At 35.9% G+C, this 15,704-nt stretch overlaps 2 protein-coding genes across 3 annotated transcripts; both read right to left on the bottom strand.

The window, feature by feature from the left end:
• Positions 1–66: 66 nt before the first annotated feature.
• LOC112467056 (lysophospholipid acyltransferase 2) lies at positions 67–9,596 on the bottom strand. Of its 2 annotated transcripts, XM_025035517.1 has the most exons (11): positions 9,215–9,596; positions 4,300–4,445; positions 3,790–3,867; positions 3,131–3,222; positions 2,389–2,500; positions 1,877–2,012; positions 1,522–1,669; positions 1,234–1,439; positions 865–1,062; positions 637–788; positions 67–498 (listed from the first exon to the last, which is right to left on the bottom strand). In XM_025035517.1, exons 1-11 carry the CDS (start codon positions 9,299–9,301, stop codon positions 342–344), a joined length of 1,512 nt encoding a protein of 503 aa, XP_024891285.1. In that variant the 5' UTR covers positions 9,302–9,596; the 3' UTR covers positions 67–341. The 2 variants fall into 2 exon arrangements, with proteins under 2 accessions (XP_024891285.1, XP_024891286.1); XM_025035518.1 differs by lacking the exons at positions 4,300–4,445; positions 9,215–9,596 and adding an exon at positions 4,008–4,058.
• An 868-nt stretch (positions 9,597–10,464) lies between these two features.
• Positions 10,465–15,692, bottom strand: LOC112467051 (putative homeodomain transcription factor; the record flags this gene model as incomplete). The annotated part of the gene is made up of 13 exons (XM_025035501.1): positions 10,465–12,443; positions 12,515–12,610; positions 12,683–12,826; positions 12,911–13,006; positions 13,091–13,319; positions 13,400–13,709; positions 13,834–13,964; positions 14,021–14,190; positions 14,410–14,477; positions 14,779–15,003; positions 15,081–15,183; positions 15,254–15,381; positions 15,470–15,692. Coding segments are annotated over 13 exons (2,073 nt in total), but the record flags the coding sequence as incomplete, so codon positions are not given.
• Positions 15,693–15,704: the final 12 nt, after the last annotated feature.

Below are 15,704 nucleotides of genomic sequence, written 5' to 3'. Positions count from 1 at the left end.
TTTTTTTTTCATTTAGATACAATGGCGCATGGTGATACAAAACCGAATAGAAGATTGATAAAGTCGTAAATAAAACAGCCATATATTTAGGCGAATTATAAAATTTTTCTTATCTGTTATTATATGTAAAAACGATACGTAGTTTCGATAATGTTTTACACAAATGTAACGTGCATAAAGCACATTATCGATAGACTTTCACATTTGTAATGCATTGTAACAAGAAATATTGTATATAGGTACACTTATACATATACATATATATTAAATATTTATATATATATGTACAATAAAAACATTCATAAAAAATATCTGTCTTTCCTAACGTCGCGACCAGAAGACTACATTATTTTGTGTGCGTTTCCGTTGCTGACTGCTTCGGAGAGATCAGTCTCGATCTTTGCGGCCGACTGCTTGTGCGTCTTTCGCGACAGCCCCAGGCGGGGTGGAAGTAGTATCGCGATCAAAGCCAATAAATGCGGGAGCAGGTACAAGTACCTGACAACAAAAAGAAATGCGTTAATCAAAGTCAGGCTTTTGGTAATTACGAACATATCCTTCGACAATATAAATTCGAAGTTTCGATATATCGAAGAATATCATTTCTACAATCCTAGTTAACGATAAAAGACTTACAGGTACACTTTGATGCTTGGTACCAATTCTAATAATACAAAGCTGAACGTCAGGTAGGCCATTACAATTCTCGTCGTGATGAACGTTAAGACATCGTAAAAAGTCTTCTTTCGTTGAGATTCTAGGAACAACGGCCGGATATGGCGACGGACCTATTGCAAGAGTACGGGAAATTAAAAATCACCTAATTTGTTCGCAGTCCTTAAAATACAGCACAAGTATACTAACCGAACGTGCCGCTACAGTGAAGAACGCTGCGCTCGCGAATGTGAGGTAATAGCCGGGATAAAAACCGTGCCATAGAGCGGACAAGGCGTACGTGTAGATTACTTTGTTACGACCAACTCGTTCGTACATGATCGATCGCAGCCACAAATTTGTGCCTTTGTTCCAACTGTCGATACTTTCCCTAAGATTAAGTGATGTCTGAAAATCAAACGATAAATTGCAACATTAACTTTAGATAAACGTGGGTCTCGCTATGTATATTGGCGACAAGAAAATGAGTTCAAGCATCTCCTATTTAGTCACCAGTAATGCTACGAAATTTTAATTACTTTTATCTATACATTATAATAAACAGTAGACATATCGCACCTCGAACTTATAAACGTCGACGTTCGAGGTTAAATCCCAACGCGCGTTGCCTCGTTCATCATAACCGTTGAATCCAAGGCCGGAATTGTTACATATGGCATCGGCGAACAACCACGCGTGATAGTATTTAAAGCGCGCGAGCATAGTCGTTAGCATTAAGTACCATATTTTGTAAAGCATACTTGTGTTCTCCAGGAATTCGTCCTCTGGAAAAGAAATGCATCATTAATCACAGAGATATATACATACTATACGCGATAAGATTGAAGACAAAAGATTCAAACGAACCTTTTACACGCTGTATTGGGAAGACCGGGATAAATGTGATAAATATAATAGCGCATGCTAAACTCGCTACGACTTTCTTGATAACGACCAGAGTTGGTGAGGGCTCCAAAACGATCTCCTTTTCTTGACTATTTTTGTCATAAAAGCCCTAAAACATTTGTCATTACTATTAATATTTCTCCTTTTATATCTATTATATAGTAATTCTTTGTTAAATTGTGAAACCGACAAATCTATGATTTGCAACATCATATTAAAAAATAATGCCTTAATTTTTATTTTAAAACAAAGATGACATAGATTCTAGAATTGTAACAAGCATTATAAGGTTTTATATCCACGTCAATATCCTTACGGCTAAAGATTTGGCACCAGGCAAGTGATGGCCATGTATAAAATCGATGTAGTCGCGATAGAATATCACTGGGCCAGCCATTAGAGCTTGAAAGTGAAAGATGTAGCTGAAAAATTCCAAAGTAGTTGGCATCTTCCTGTAACATTAAGAGAATATCTTTTTACGGTAACGTAAACAATAAAGTTCGAAGATATTCTTCCATTCGCGTTTCATTAACAATTCGTTTCTATTAATAAATTTGTCAAAATTTAGTGAAACTGGAAAAGCCTTATCTTCTTTTCTAAACGCATGTTTACATTATTATAATTATTACAAGTATTGCGATTTTAAACGTATAAATACATTTATATGTAGAAATATATTTTACCAATACAGTTCATAAGTAATACGATTTTGACGTCATAAAACAATTATCAGGACTGCTTTTTATATGCATTACGTTCTTGATATTTCTTGTGCTCGATATAAATAACAACGCGCACGGGGCCTGTTAAAAGAGCACGTGCACTCACTGTACTGCCTGATGACGTTGCATCGGTGTTAGTTCCTCTTCGCGTCGCATTAGCCCGTCGTGAATGTTGAACGCTAGACTAGTTACTTTCTGCGTTATAACCATGAGAGGGCCTGAAAAGAACATTCATATATGTTATAAAAGCACGAGAATAATGATGAGACTTATCGTCGAAAACATTTGCGAACGAGATGTATTGGCGTGTGCATAATAGCGAGACACAGTAAACGCTCAATATCATACACATACTGCTCAATAATCAATATATCACGCTGAATGTGACTCAATTTATAAAACGCCGTTTGTAAAGAACAAAGGAAGCAGACTTATAAGGGCAACGATAGAAGGATTTAAGCGTACGAAATTGATATCGGAAATCACGTTTGTCTTCTTAAAAATAGATCTAAATAAACAGATACGTTACATTTTCGCAGTGTGAAACTTACATAATTGCAGGCAGTAAGAAGTGTGACAACATCGCGAAGATGTCATTACTATTTTAATAACGCGGTCACGCTTATAGGAGAGCGTAAAATGCTGTTGCAATTGCATTTAAGGAAAAATTTGTGGGTAAACCAAAGTATAGATATAATTAAAAAATTTTACAAAAAGATCTGCGTCTTTTCTAAAATTATTGCGTCCTCAATATAAATTTAACAAAAAAATCCTTTTACGTAAATTAAATGTAAAAGAGCTAGGAATCTTCTCCAAATAAGCCGGATGGAATTGTGAGTTGAACGTACCAGTGATGTCGAGCGTGTACGAGCCATAATCGTAGATCTGCCGGTGAAAGTGAATGCACGATAAATAGATTAACGCAATTGCGAGGACGACCCTGAAACACATTCAGATGCACATGTCAAGTTCGTGCGGCCATCGTCTTTGCTCGCGTGATTTCGCTCGCAAGATCAAACGTTATATAGTTAATTCGACAATAAGCACGCGATTCATTACGTCATAAGTGCAAACGGTTGCGTTAAGTGTACTTCACGCTGCGAATAAACGATTCATTGTTATCGATGACGTGCGCAATCTTTCCTCGTTAGTCTCGGGAGAGGGAGTATATGATACTGCATAACGATAATTGCATTAGGATATTTAGGATTAATTATGCATAAGAACGTATTGTCCGATAAAGCGCGCAAATCCGATTTTTTTATTATAATAATAAGCGCGATAATATTATCACTATTATGGTAAACATTGCCATAACTAACTAGAATTGATAAACATGTTTTGACTAGAAATATTGATATAGTATTCCTGATACTGAAATATATATTTATTAACAAGTTTATTAACACACAAATAAAAGATGGGCTTTAAGAGTACAACGCAGTTAACAGTGCGTAAGTTAACGTTATAATAATCTTATATATATGTATATTTATATTCAGCTTACCTCTGCATATTGCGAGGATTTTGTGTGCGCATCGCTACGTAACATAACGCGGGAAGAATAGCGAGATGAATCGCTTGCCTGAAAAAGAATACTGATTAGTGAGTTCCTCTGTTAAAACAGATACTGATATTCGATAACGCGCTGGCAAAACAGTTGCAACTGAAAGAATTAATCTTGGATTATAAGAGTAACTTAAAATTGAGTTATGTATTGCTTACCGATACTTTGCGGTAGCTCCTTGTCTCGATATCGAATTGACACAAGATGAAGATAGAATCTCAAAGAAAATTATATCTTAGAATGAAACTAATCTAACTCTAATCTATATTGTTTGTCTAATACTAAACTAAATATTATTTGGCTAAGCAATAGGAATATAAAAAAAAAATTATCATAAATTGGAATTTCTTTAAATGGCATATACTTAATATTTCGAGTTACAACCATTTTGCAACAAGCAAAAATTCTCATACATTACTTTTACATGGAACGGATGGAACGTAAGCTTACCTGCCAAAGCAAAAATATCCAAGAGCAAGACCAATGGTAAGGCCATAAACATGTCTGGCAGCTGGAGTAGTAGCGATGGGGCTCAAAGATGATCTTAATAATGCGGCTAATATGAGGGCTGTGAATTGCGTCAAGACAAAATTTACCTATACAAACAGAAGAAAAACAGATTTATTAAGATTCAATCTTGTCAGACATCTTTCTTAATATATAATTTATAACACACACACATATACATACAATTTAATCTCTTCATAAGTTTATCAATTAAATTAAACAGATCAAGATTTTTCTAATAACGAGGCATCTTTTAATAGATTATTAAATAATATAGTAACAATAGCTCCTGCAAATTTTAATCCTAATCGCGTCCATTAAAATGTTACTAAATTATACGTAGGTATCTTGTATGTAAAAATATCAAGTGCAACGGTGCTTTGTGTTAAGAGGATTTGTGCTAAGAGGTGTACTGTTTCTTTTCCGCTATCGTAAAAAGATACATTCGTGGAAATGTCAAACTCCTTTTGAATTCATCCTAACGGTACGCAGGTGCTAGATTCATTCGACTTCGCGAACAACGCTGCAGATACACGGACGAGGTCGTTGATCTCTGCGCCAGTGGTTACTACACTCACCATACTAAATTGAAGTAGATGTATCCGGTGTGTTTTGCCATTCACAGTAAATTGCTTTGTTTGCAAAACTATATACATCTTTTTTTTCTAGTATAAGAAACTTATCATCTTACTTATGAGTGAGAATACCTCAATCTTGCACGTTTTAAACCAATAAAGTTTATACCAGCTTGAAAAAATTAGATATCGTAATAAATAATGTAAAAACTGTATTTCTTTAAAAATAATAAAAAATTTCAGTTTTGTTTTTTTTTAATTTTAAGATTCTTATATAATTCCTCTAAGATGCGTTATTTACAAAACCGAATTATAATAATAAATTAAAAATAATACATACATATAATTTATATTATATTATATATATTATAACAAATATAAAAATATGTTGGAAGAAGCTATATAAAAAGATTACTAGATAATTCAGATAAAAGAATCTAGATAATATATATATCTTATAAATAAATTACCACTGAATGTGTTAAAGTAATGAATATAAATCAATAGTGAGAGATTAATTTGTATTAATATAATCATTAATATAATCATTAATATAATAAAATCACTGACAAAAGATCAACGTTAGGTTCATTCTGCAAGGCTTATTTCAAAAGACTTTTTTCTCTCAAGTACATATGTATGTATATATCTATATATATACATATATATCTTCATTGTTACGATCAATAAATAGAAATTATATCCTCCCGTTTGCCTTCTTTTCTAATCTCGTTTTTATTTTTAAGCACATATTTCTTTAAACAGCTGATCTTATTTTCTGCTAGTGGTACACACTGCTAAGAATAGCAAGACAAAGATTTCTCGCTAAAAATAGAAGACGAAATGGCGCGCAGCACGTCGATCATATTCTAAGGAGCGGGCGTATCGTAAAATGATCCGGCCGCTCGTTACGAGCTCTTTACAGCTGGTGCAATTGCCACCGTTTTCCCTCGCAGCAAGAAAATAATATAGCTCTACCATCCGTCTTTATAGCCTTGGGAGGCGATTAGTAAAAAAAAAAACTGTGCAACACGGCCGCGGCGTAACACAAATGTCTTCATTACCTGTTGCGTCTGCTTGGAAATCTATTACGCTCAATGGAAAATTTGAACTTCTTTGACCTCCTTAGAGGGTCAGAAATTATAATACAATAAGAGCCTTCTTATTAAGCAGCAATAGATATCAAAGAAGCATTTTTTATTAGAACTGATTTTACCCACATTATGGAAGATTCTAAAAGTCATGAACAATCTTCAAACATTGATTAAGGTCTATATAGAAATTTATATCGTAAAGTACAATTAAACTGAACAGATTAAAGTTAAGTGATCTCTTTCTTTTCCCTCGAGATCAGCTATGTTTACATACCTCTTACATAGACGTTACATAGACGTATCTCAATTGCGTTTGTTTTACAAGAAATATTTTAGGAAAATTATACCGAATAAACGTTGTATTTACAAAATCACTTTATACATTTCGTTTTTCTAACAAAGAGCTTAAGTTCTTGTTCCTCAATTCTCTCCACGGTTTTAAAGCTCAGCATTAACCCGGAAACGGACGCTTGATTTTTTTTTGCATACATGCATCACTTAGGGTGATTTTTACACCCCAATCAAAAGTCATTGTTATTAATTACATATTGCGTATTTTTTTCTTGTTCTATATTTTCTCAACATTTCCTGGAAAAAAAATCAATAAAATATATATAAAAAATAGAAAAAAACACATTAAAATTATATGACGTGAGCTTCATCATTTTTTCGATACTGGGGAGGGTAAAAATCACCTCAGGCGTCCGTTTCCAAGTTAATAAATAGGAAGGCACGACCGCACGACAGAGCTTCTCTACGAAGAGAACGCCAACGTCACCGCGCTTCTCACGAACGTCCCGCTTCAATGAAGGATTGTGCACGTGTGATTCGATCGCGCTTCAATCAGGTCAAATTGATAGTTCAGAGGTGCGGTCGAATGCGGAGTCGCAATCTGTCCAAGGTGAGGCTTTCATTGGCAATCGGAATAATCCAGTTTCACTCGCGATATAGCTTTGTCATCGCGCGAATCAACCTGTTTTAATAGATAACACGCATTTCCTTATCTCTTCTGCGCTCTGCCATTGTTTCCTTTTTCCTCGTCTCTTCCCTCTTGCGCTTTTTCTATTTCTTTCGAGATAATACTCACGACTTTGAGAAAAGATATAAGCCGTTATAGCGGCGACGAGACAATCGCAAAGCTTTACGAAGAACGAACGAAAAATATATTTTCGAACAAAATTGTCCATCGATTTTTTTTGTTTCAAAACACTGAAGCGTATAATTAAAGCGGCGGCGGAACGAATTTGCGAGCGGCCTTGTCGCGTGAAGTTTACACCGGATTTCGGCGCGCCTGCGTCTGGATATTCGTGCGTCGTGATTTGGAACGATTCGCGGGGATTTCAACGAACCCCAATTCATTTGATCGGTGATTAACTTATCTAGCGACATCAACAAAGCATATTGTTCTACCACATTAACAAAATATTATACGTAACCTTCATCACTTGACTTTTAATTTTTAGAACATAGAGAAAGATAGAAGTTAAACCGAGATAAAAATTAATCTGCATTGGTAGAAATGAGCGTTAGAACTAGAAAAATATAGAAAAGGAGTTAAACCGAGATTAAAGTTAACCTACGTTGGTAGAAATGGACATTGGCAGCTCATACAATCGATATTTTATTTATTTATTTTTTTTTCAATATTTATCACATTTCCTCTTTTCTAGACGAGATGCACATGGCCCCCTCCGAATCTGGCCGCCGAAATCCGGACCGCAGCTTCACGCGCCAAAGCGCGGCGCGGGTTGGAATTGAAAAAGCCGGAGGCGTGTATCCGAACGACAGGGAAATTCACGGTTGTCCGTCTCGGATTTGACAATTGACGGTGTTACAAGACAGGGGGGATACAATCTGCGGGGTTGTGAATATACATCTTCCGATTTTGCGGCTTACGTCATCGGCTACTTGGAGGTTTACGACGCAATTTTACAACGCGTCGCACCCAACCCGCAGGGAATCGAGCATGTAATTTCACGCGGGACTTTTCACTTTTCGCTCTATCCATTCCGCGTGAATTTATTTTTTTGTTTTGTTTTATTATTATTGACGAGATCACGTTTCCAGGTTTCCTCGTGTTATATGATCACATAAATCACAAGTTTACGTGAAACTTTTCACCGTTCACGCCCTAGGGGAAAAGTTACGTGATCGCTGCGAAGAGAAATAGCTTTTACCGCTTTTCATCCTTTCTTTCCGTGTTGGAGAAAACGATGTATCACATAATTCTGAATCAACTATACAAGATACATAAGGAAAAAAAATGTGGAGAAGGACATCTAGTTCTAAAAGTCATCGCGCGGGAATCTCATTAAAGTCGATTATTCAAATCAGTAGAATTCAAAATTAAATCGACGGAGAACTATAATGTGAGAGAAAAGATCACGTTGTTGAGCAATTATGCAAAAGGGAACTTCATAATTTGCTGCGTTACATAAGCTGCAGTTCTTTTTCAGCTTTGTCTCTCCGGCAATTACAAATTTGATTATCAAGGAAAACTCGGGAAAACCCGACGGACAGTCGAGAGCCATCAATCAACTAAAATCGCCATAAAAAAAAAAACGTAACACGTAGACAGACCGGAAATTCTTATTCAATCGCATCCAGCGAATTTCTTTTCGAATACGAATTCCTCGCGCGTAAGTAAATATACCAATGCGTGATGGACACGTACCTATATGTCTGGACATTTTTATCATTTTAATCCTTAGATAAGTTATAACGCGATTAAAATCAAAAAATCAAAAATAAAAATATTTTTTTTGTTTATAACTTTTATCTTTGATTTCAATTCGCATTATACTTATAGGTGTCCCGGCGCATTGGTATATAGCACTTCAATTTGTTTACTTCATACCGACTCGTCGCTTGTTTTTTTTTTTATTCTCATCTCGTTTCCCACGCATAATTTAAGCACTAAAAACACCGGGTCGACCGGCACAACGGGCGAGAGGAAGAGATTCATTCCAAAACTTGACCGTATATACAAATTCGAGATTGTGCGAATCCAAACTGCAATTCGCGAGATGCACAATAACACGCGCGGAGAGGCGCGTCGCGACGCGGCGCGATCCTCCCGACGATCGATATCTCCCTGTTGCCGCCCAGGAATCCGCCGGAGGACAGTGGCACCGGCCGGCCGCCCCTAACCCCGGAATGCCCAGCGACGATGCTCGTCGGCGCTCTCACCTGGTCGATCGGTAATCCGACGAGATCCGCGAGCCAGGAGAAAGTGCGAAAGCCGTCGTAGTAATCCTGGTCCATGGCCGCGGCCATTATCACGGAAATTCGCCGAGAGCCGGGTCCAAAGTCGTGGTCGCGGCCCCGGCGAGCCACACGGAGGGGGGCTGGCAAACCAGACGAACAAGCTATAGTGGTCCGCACCAGTCCGCACTCCACAGGTCGATCTTCCGACAGTCTTCCGGTTCCGGGCAGAGCGTCTCACCGATGTATGTACGGTGTACGGCTGTCAGTTGGCGCGTCCAAGCGCGAGCGCGACGTGCACCTGCGGACGGTCGACTGCGAACTAAACCCTGACTAAACCGGAGCACGCGCCACGCGTGACGCGCCAGCTATCCGCGAATCCGCGCTGCCGCGGGCCGGCACATTCATATACGCTCATACGGGTGCTGGTGCTCGTGACGGCTCGCGTCGCTCGTCACGCGGTCGTCATGGACCAATCGGCGGTTCACGCCACGGGACAATAACAGATCTATCGGTGGCGGGGTGACCGGCGCGGCGGGGGATGAAACCGATGAAATCGAGCTGTCATCGGGGTTCCGACGTTCCGGGGAATTTATCAAGGTCCCAATCGCGCGACTGATTGCGATTTGTTATCGATAACGAGACCGTTTGATCGCTCGCGCAGTCGAATGTCAGTCTCTATTTTTTTTTCTCTTCCATATATATGTGTATATATAAATATATACCTATTGTTTGCGCGCGCAAAGTTTACACACACGTTAGATTCCTCTTTTTATGATAGATAAAATGATTTATTGTAACAGAATAATATTATAACTTGCGGCAAACGTTGAAACTGAAAGCCTCTGTTTTTGCTAGCGATTTTTTTCAGGTTTAGTAATATCATATCCTCTTCTAATCGTTTAAAAAATGCATACTCACTTCACGCGCGGTCTCGATTTTAATTAATACCGTTGTCAAGTGTCTCTTCGAGCATTGCAAATGCGTATTGCTTTGTAATGTTATGTAAACCTGATATCCTTTTCATAGGCGTGCCCGTGATACCGAGATCATTTTTTAAATGGTTTTTTCCGTCAATTAGATTTCCTTTTTCTATTATTATTGTTATAAAATAGAAGTAAACCGCGAGTCTCTGTAATTAACTGATACACAAATTGAAATAACTGTCTTTTAAAATGTCAAAAAGATTCTTCGCACAGCAGTTTTTCTATGTATTATATACATTTCATATACATATATATTTGCTTTTATTTCTTATGTATTTGCGACAAGTTTTAAATGTGTGTTTGAAAAATAATTTACATTCAATCTTATTTTTATCGCACAGGTACTATTCTTCTCATAATACATACTCTATCTCGTAATACATACAGTATTTACATATATCTTCAAGTATGTTGTGCAATTATATAATTATACACACATTTCAAATACATTAAAATGTTTGCGAAAATATATCGCAAGTTGTCAGATTACATTAGAATGAGAGTCAATTATCCGGAATGTATTTATAAAATTTATTAAAGCTTTAATAGAAATTTATGTTGATTTTTCAACATAGTCCCCATGCTTTTCAAAACTATATTTGAAGCATCTAGCATTCAACAAGTTGGTTTATGCCTTTTAGTGGCAAATCGACAATTTCTATCTTTAAATTTGGATCAAATACATGGTGATCGTTCACTATTCAATTTGTCACTGAGTAGGATATAAAAAAAGTAGTGCATGTGTAGCTGAAAGATTAATAAAAAATATTCTTTTTTGAGCGTAAATAAATTTACGGGATGCTAGGTGCGTTGAAAAGCAAGAGGAGTATGTTGAAAAATATCTGTTTGCGCTTTAATAAATTTTATAAATAGATTCCAGATAATTATTGACTCACCCTCTTACATAGCCTTAGAGTATATATGACGATTGATCTTCTTATCATTAACGAAGCTCAACGAATATATATTCGTTCAAATAGGTACTATCACGAATCGGTAGTTACAAAATTTATGCAAGATAATATACAAAATAGAATGTTCTCCATTCATAACAATAATAAAATCTTGCTACAACATTCGGAAAACATCAAAATTTTTAATTTAAAACTAAAAAAGCACTTTCTTGAGGGAAGTCCTTCTTGCGTAGTTTATCGAGCCCTTATTATTGCTATAAATTTTTAATATTTACACTGTACATTGAATAGATTCCAAACACTTTACATATCTCATTAAGTGTAAGAATTATTTTTATACAGTTTTTAGTATTCAATATAATAGGCTAACAGTGATAAAGCAATAATATGCAACAACTCGGAAAAAAGGCTCATTTAGGCTAAAGTTCTGTTCTACAGCATACAATAAATGTATTGCCTTGTCAAATGTGTGCGTTAAGTGATTTAACTACGTGTGAGATGAGTCAACAATTATTCGGAATATATTTATAGAACAGTAGAAAACCTACAATAATGTCATTATATAGTTTTGCTTTTCATTGTACAAACAGAATATTAGATTAAATCAAGTGCGTCAGAAAGCAAGGAGACTACGGTACGTTACAAATTGACACATGGATTTTCTACCGTTCTAATAAATTTTATAAACATTTGAATAATTTATTGACTCACCTTTATATTATAATTTTTGTACCACTAAATTAGTCGGCCGTGATACCGAGAAATCAGTTTTGAAATCAGTTTAATATTCATTAGTCTATTAATATCAGCAACACGAATGAAGTAGTCGTGTAGCAAAGAGTTAAAATCATATGCTTTTCAATCTCTTCAACAAATTTGAAATAAATTTTTCTCTTAAATGAAAATTTCATTATAAATTCTGTCATAATTACGTAGTTTTTTCAATTTGGAATATATTGAGTAGGTATTAGACTAAATTGTCATTAATGTGACTAGCTAAATAAGATTTTGTTACTTACAGTCTCGAAGTTGAATAAGCTAAAGCACCTAAAATTAACTAAGTATAATTAAGCCAAGCAATTTTCGCTGATAGATTTTCAAATCCAGTAAACATCCGAGATTAACAGAGGATACGTGATTTCTTCCATTACTTCTCGTATTTCTTTATTTGATTTTTATTTTATGCAGTTTCAGCTTGAAACCGAGCAATTCCGAAAGCACGCCTGAGAGTGCTGACAGTAGCACCACTTTAGTAATGGTGTACAGATACGGATTAGCCGAGAGTCCAGAGATTTTGAACGGACTCTCCAATTCCTGTAAAACATCCCTTTGAATTAATTAATTTATTTATATTGGTCCTTTATTAAACTTGCAAAAACGCATACCTTTATCAAGTCAGCCGCCAATTTCAATACGCTATTTGCAACCATAAGCTCTTCTTTCTTATGTGGCTTTTGCTCAATTTGCAAGTATAAGTTGATCTGAAAATTACATCAAAAAGTAAGAAAGCTTTCAGGTATAGAAGTTCAAGCATATTATATAAGGAAGTTTACCTGTTCAGTTATCAAAATTGAGAGATTTCTGTATTTTTTGTTGATCTTTGTTCCTAACGTCATAAATCGTAATATAAATATCCCAAGCGAGAAGCACCAGAATAATGCCTCGACATTGTATCGTGAGTGCAAACTTTCGAGATCCTAAAATAAAATTTGCACTGTCAAGAGAAATAAAAAAGTAAAAATAGATATATAAAAAAATATATACATATAAAATGTACTTACTTTAATTAATTCCAGACTTACGAGTGACAGCAATAATAACGTAACAAGAAATACTGCTGAAACAATTACGTCTACAGATCGTTGCGGACCTCTTCGCTGTAATACAAAATTGGAAAAAGCATAAGACATACAAATCTAATTTTCAAATTGACGAGCGTATTAACGTTTAATAGTTCTTACTTTCAAATAAGATCTGACGCTCAACCATGTCTTTATGTTGCGCACTTTGTTCAAGCGGAAGTGCGGCAAATCGGACTTACGCGCGCGTCTGGATGATGTCAAGTGAGAAAATAATTTTGCATACAAAAGCCTCTGTTTATACGTTCGTTCCGCTACTGCAAGCAAGAAAAATAGACAGCATGACAGCGTGAATCTTTCAAATATTGAAATTAACACCATCGTTCGTTCCCTGAAAAAGGAAGTCGGTTAAAAAAAAAACTACTAATCTGCAAATATTTTAAAATGTAAACCGGAGAAGTATTCTCTTACCAAAAAGTACTTCCGAATGCTATGCCAATTATTCTGCACAAGTCATCGGTGTAGGTTTCAAAGTTCATCTGGATCATGTCACTTGGTAACAGACTAACAGATGCATTACCGATGTTATCTGATCCCACATGATCACTCAGCCGTTTTATTGATGGTATCAGACATAAAGCGACACTAAGTATTAAACCGCCGTAAAAATAATTCATGCCCTCTGGCATGGATTCGACTCTGGCAATAATTGCTGAACTGATATCAAGCACTGATAATTCAGCCTTCTTGATGTCACGCCGCGTCCAAATCGTACACGAAACTATAAACAAAACGATACAAAGTAGATATTATTAAATCTGCATCTGTTTATTTTGTTGGATAGTTGGGTATAGATAGCTTCTTAAAATAAATCTATACTTATATGCAAAACTTATCATACTAACCACGATCAGACGATGTGCAAGTAGAATTAAATAATATCGGAGGTGGTAATTCAAATTCCCATAAGAAAGGATGCTCCACGAATTCTCCATAATTAGCCTCGCTGGCTATATCAGATTCCCCAAGTTCCGAACTGTAACAATTTTGTTTTACGAAAAGCTATGATTTATTAAGATATGTACGTCTTACCTGTAACTACACTCGTCACTGTTGGTTGTTACTCCCATCCATTCCGTGGCGGAAGTTGTTGCCTCCGTGAGATGATGCGTTGTAGCCTCCTCACACTCGCCTTCCTCTTCGCTCTCGCACTGCTGCCGTGTATTTCTTGATCCCAATATTTTTGATGACGTATCTTTATCCTTGAATTAACAAGATCACCAGAGTTGACAGATTAATATAAGATGCATTAAATATGAACCTTCTAATTATCTCTTGTTCTTAATAGAGTAAAAGAATATTTAAGAATATCTAAGAAAAATTAGCCTCCGGAAAAGATAAGCGGAATCATTAAAAAAATAGAGATTTTCTTCAGTTATAAATCCGGAAAAAAAATAAGTGAAACTTGTAAGTGATAGTACCTTAATATGGCCGTGAATGTTGCTTTTGCTATCCATAAAATTGTCATCATTTTTTAACGGGTCAGGTGCTGCGTGGAAAGTGGAAAACGATGATTTAGCTATTACTCCATTTTATACCTTTCCAACAAAGATTAAAGCGTGTTAGCGGTTGGAAATGCAACCACAAACATAAAAACAAATAAAAAAAAAAAGAGTGATTACTTTCATACAGCTTAAGTCATATTGGAAGAATTTTCAATATTTTTAAAAAGTTATTTTTACACTCAAAAAATTACGATTATCTTTACAAAGACTTATAAAAGACTTAATCTTTGCAAAATTGTTAACCGTCTACAAACTATTTTACAAGCGTGTACTTGTAAATCAAACCTGAGTTCTTTGATGAAATTGACTTTGATGAAACTTGAATGGTACTGTCTTCCGACCATGACCTGTGAGCTTTATTCTGTCGTGGCAGACCTAGTCGTGATTTATTTCCTTGCACCAGGGCACGGCCTATCACTTTGTCATTATCACTAGAAACATTACCATTTAAACTTTCAAAGCCATCATCGTCTTGATGTATATTTGCTACATGTTCCTCTGGTACATCATCTGTCGCATGTAGAGAGAAATAGATATTAAGCTCTAAAATTATACGAATGTGCAGTAAATAAGTAGCACCTCTTTACCTTGCTGTTCGCGATTAGCTAAATTCTCGTTTGAGGGATCAGAATTTTCTCCAGTTGTACTTAATGATTCTTTGTCATATACTACTTGAGCGCTTGCCGGTTCCTGTTACATCAACAATTTTTAAATGCATATATACAATATTTTGATAAATATTGTAAATTAAAATATTTACCTGAGATTGGCTGCCATTCTGAATCACTACTTTCTTAGCAAATCTTACTGCAGTGAGTACTTCTTCACTTCCTGTACTCGCTTTCTCAGAAGCTATATCTTGAGAGGATTTTGAATCCTTATGTACACCTTTAGTAAAGATTGTATATTATACCTTTAGTAAAGATGTATATTATAAAGTGAATATTATGAAGTCTTTGTACTATAGCACACTTACGTAAATTTTGTCTAGGCCTTGATTTCCCATTTCTGGATCTAACGTGTCGAGAGCGTCTTGTTATTCGTTGCCTGGATTGATTGTACGTCATAGTAGGACCCGAATGTGTCGATACAATATGGGAATGAACAGTGCACAGGACCAACATCATAACAACAGGTACTAATACTTCTGACATTGACACAATCTGTAAACAGACATGACAGTCAAGATGGATAGCAACGCAACATATTCC

This window comes from Temnothorax curvispinosus, unplaced genomic scaffold, assembly GCF_003070985.1.
Source record: "Temnothorax curvispinosus isolate PA1 unplaced genomic scaffold, ASM307098v1 QBEX01016810.1, whole genome shotgun sequence".
NCBI classification, from domain to species: domain Eukaryota; kingdom Metazoa; phylum Arthropoda; class Insecta; order Hymenoptera; family Formicidae; genus Temnothorax; species Temnothorax curvispinosus.
This window is presented reverse-complemented; position numbering and strand designations above follow the sequence as displayed.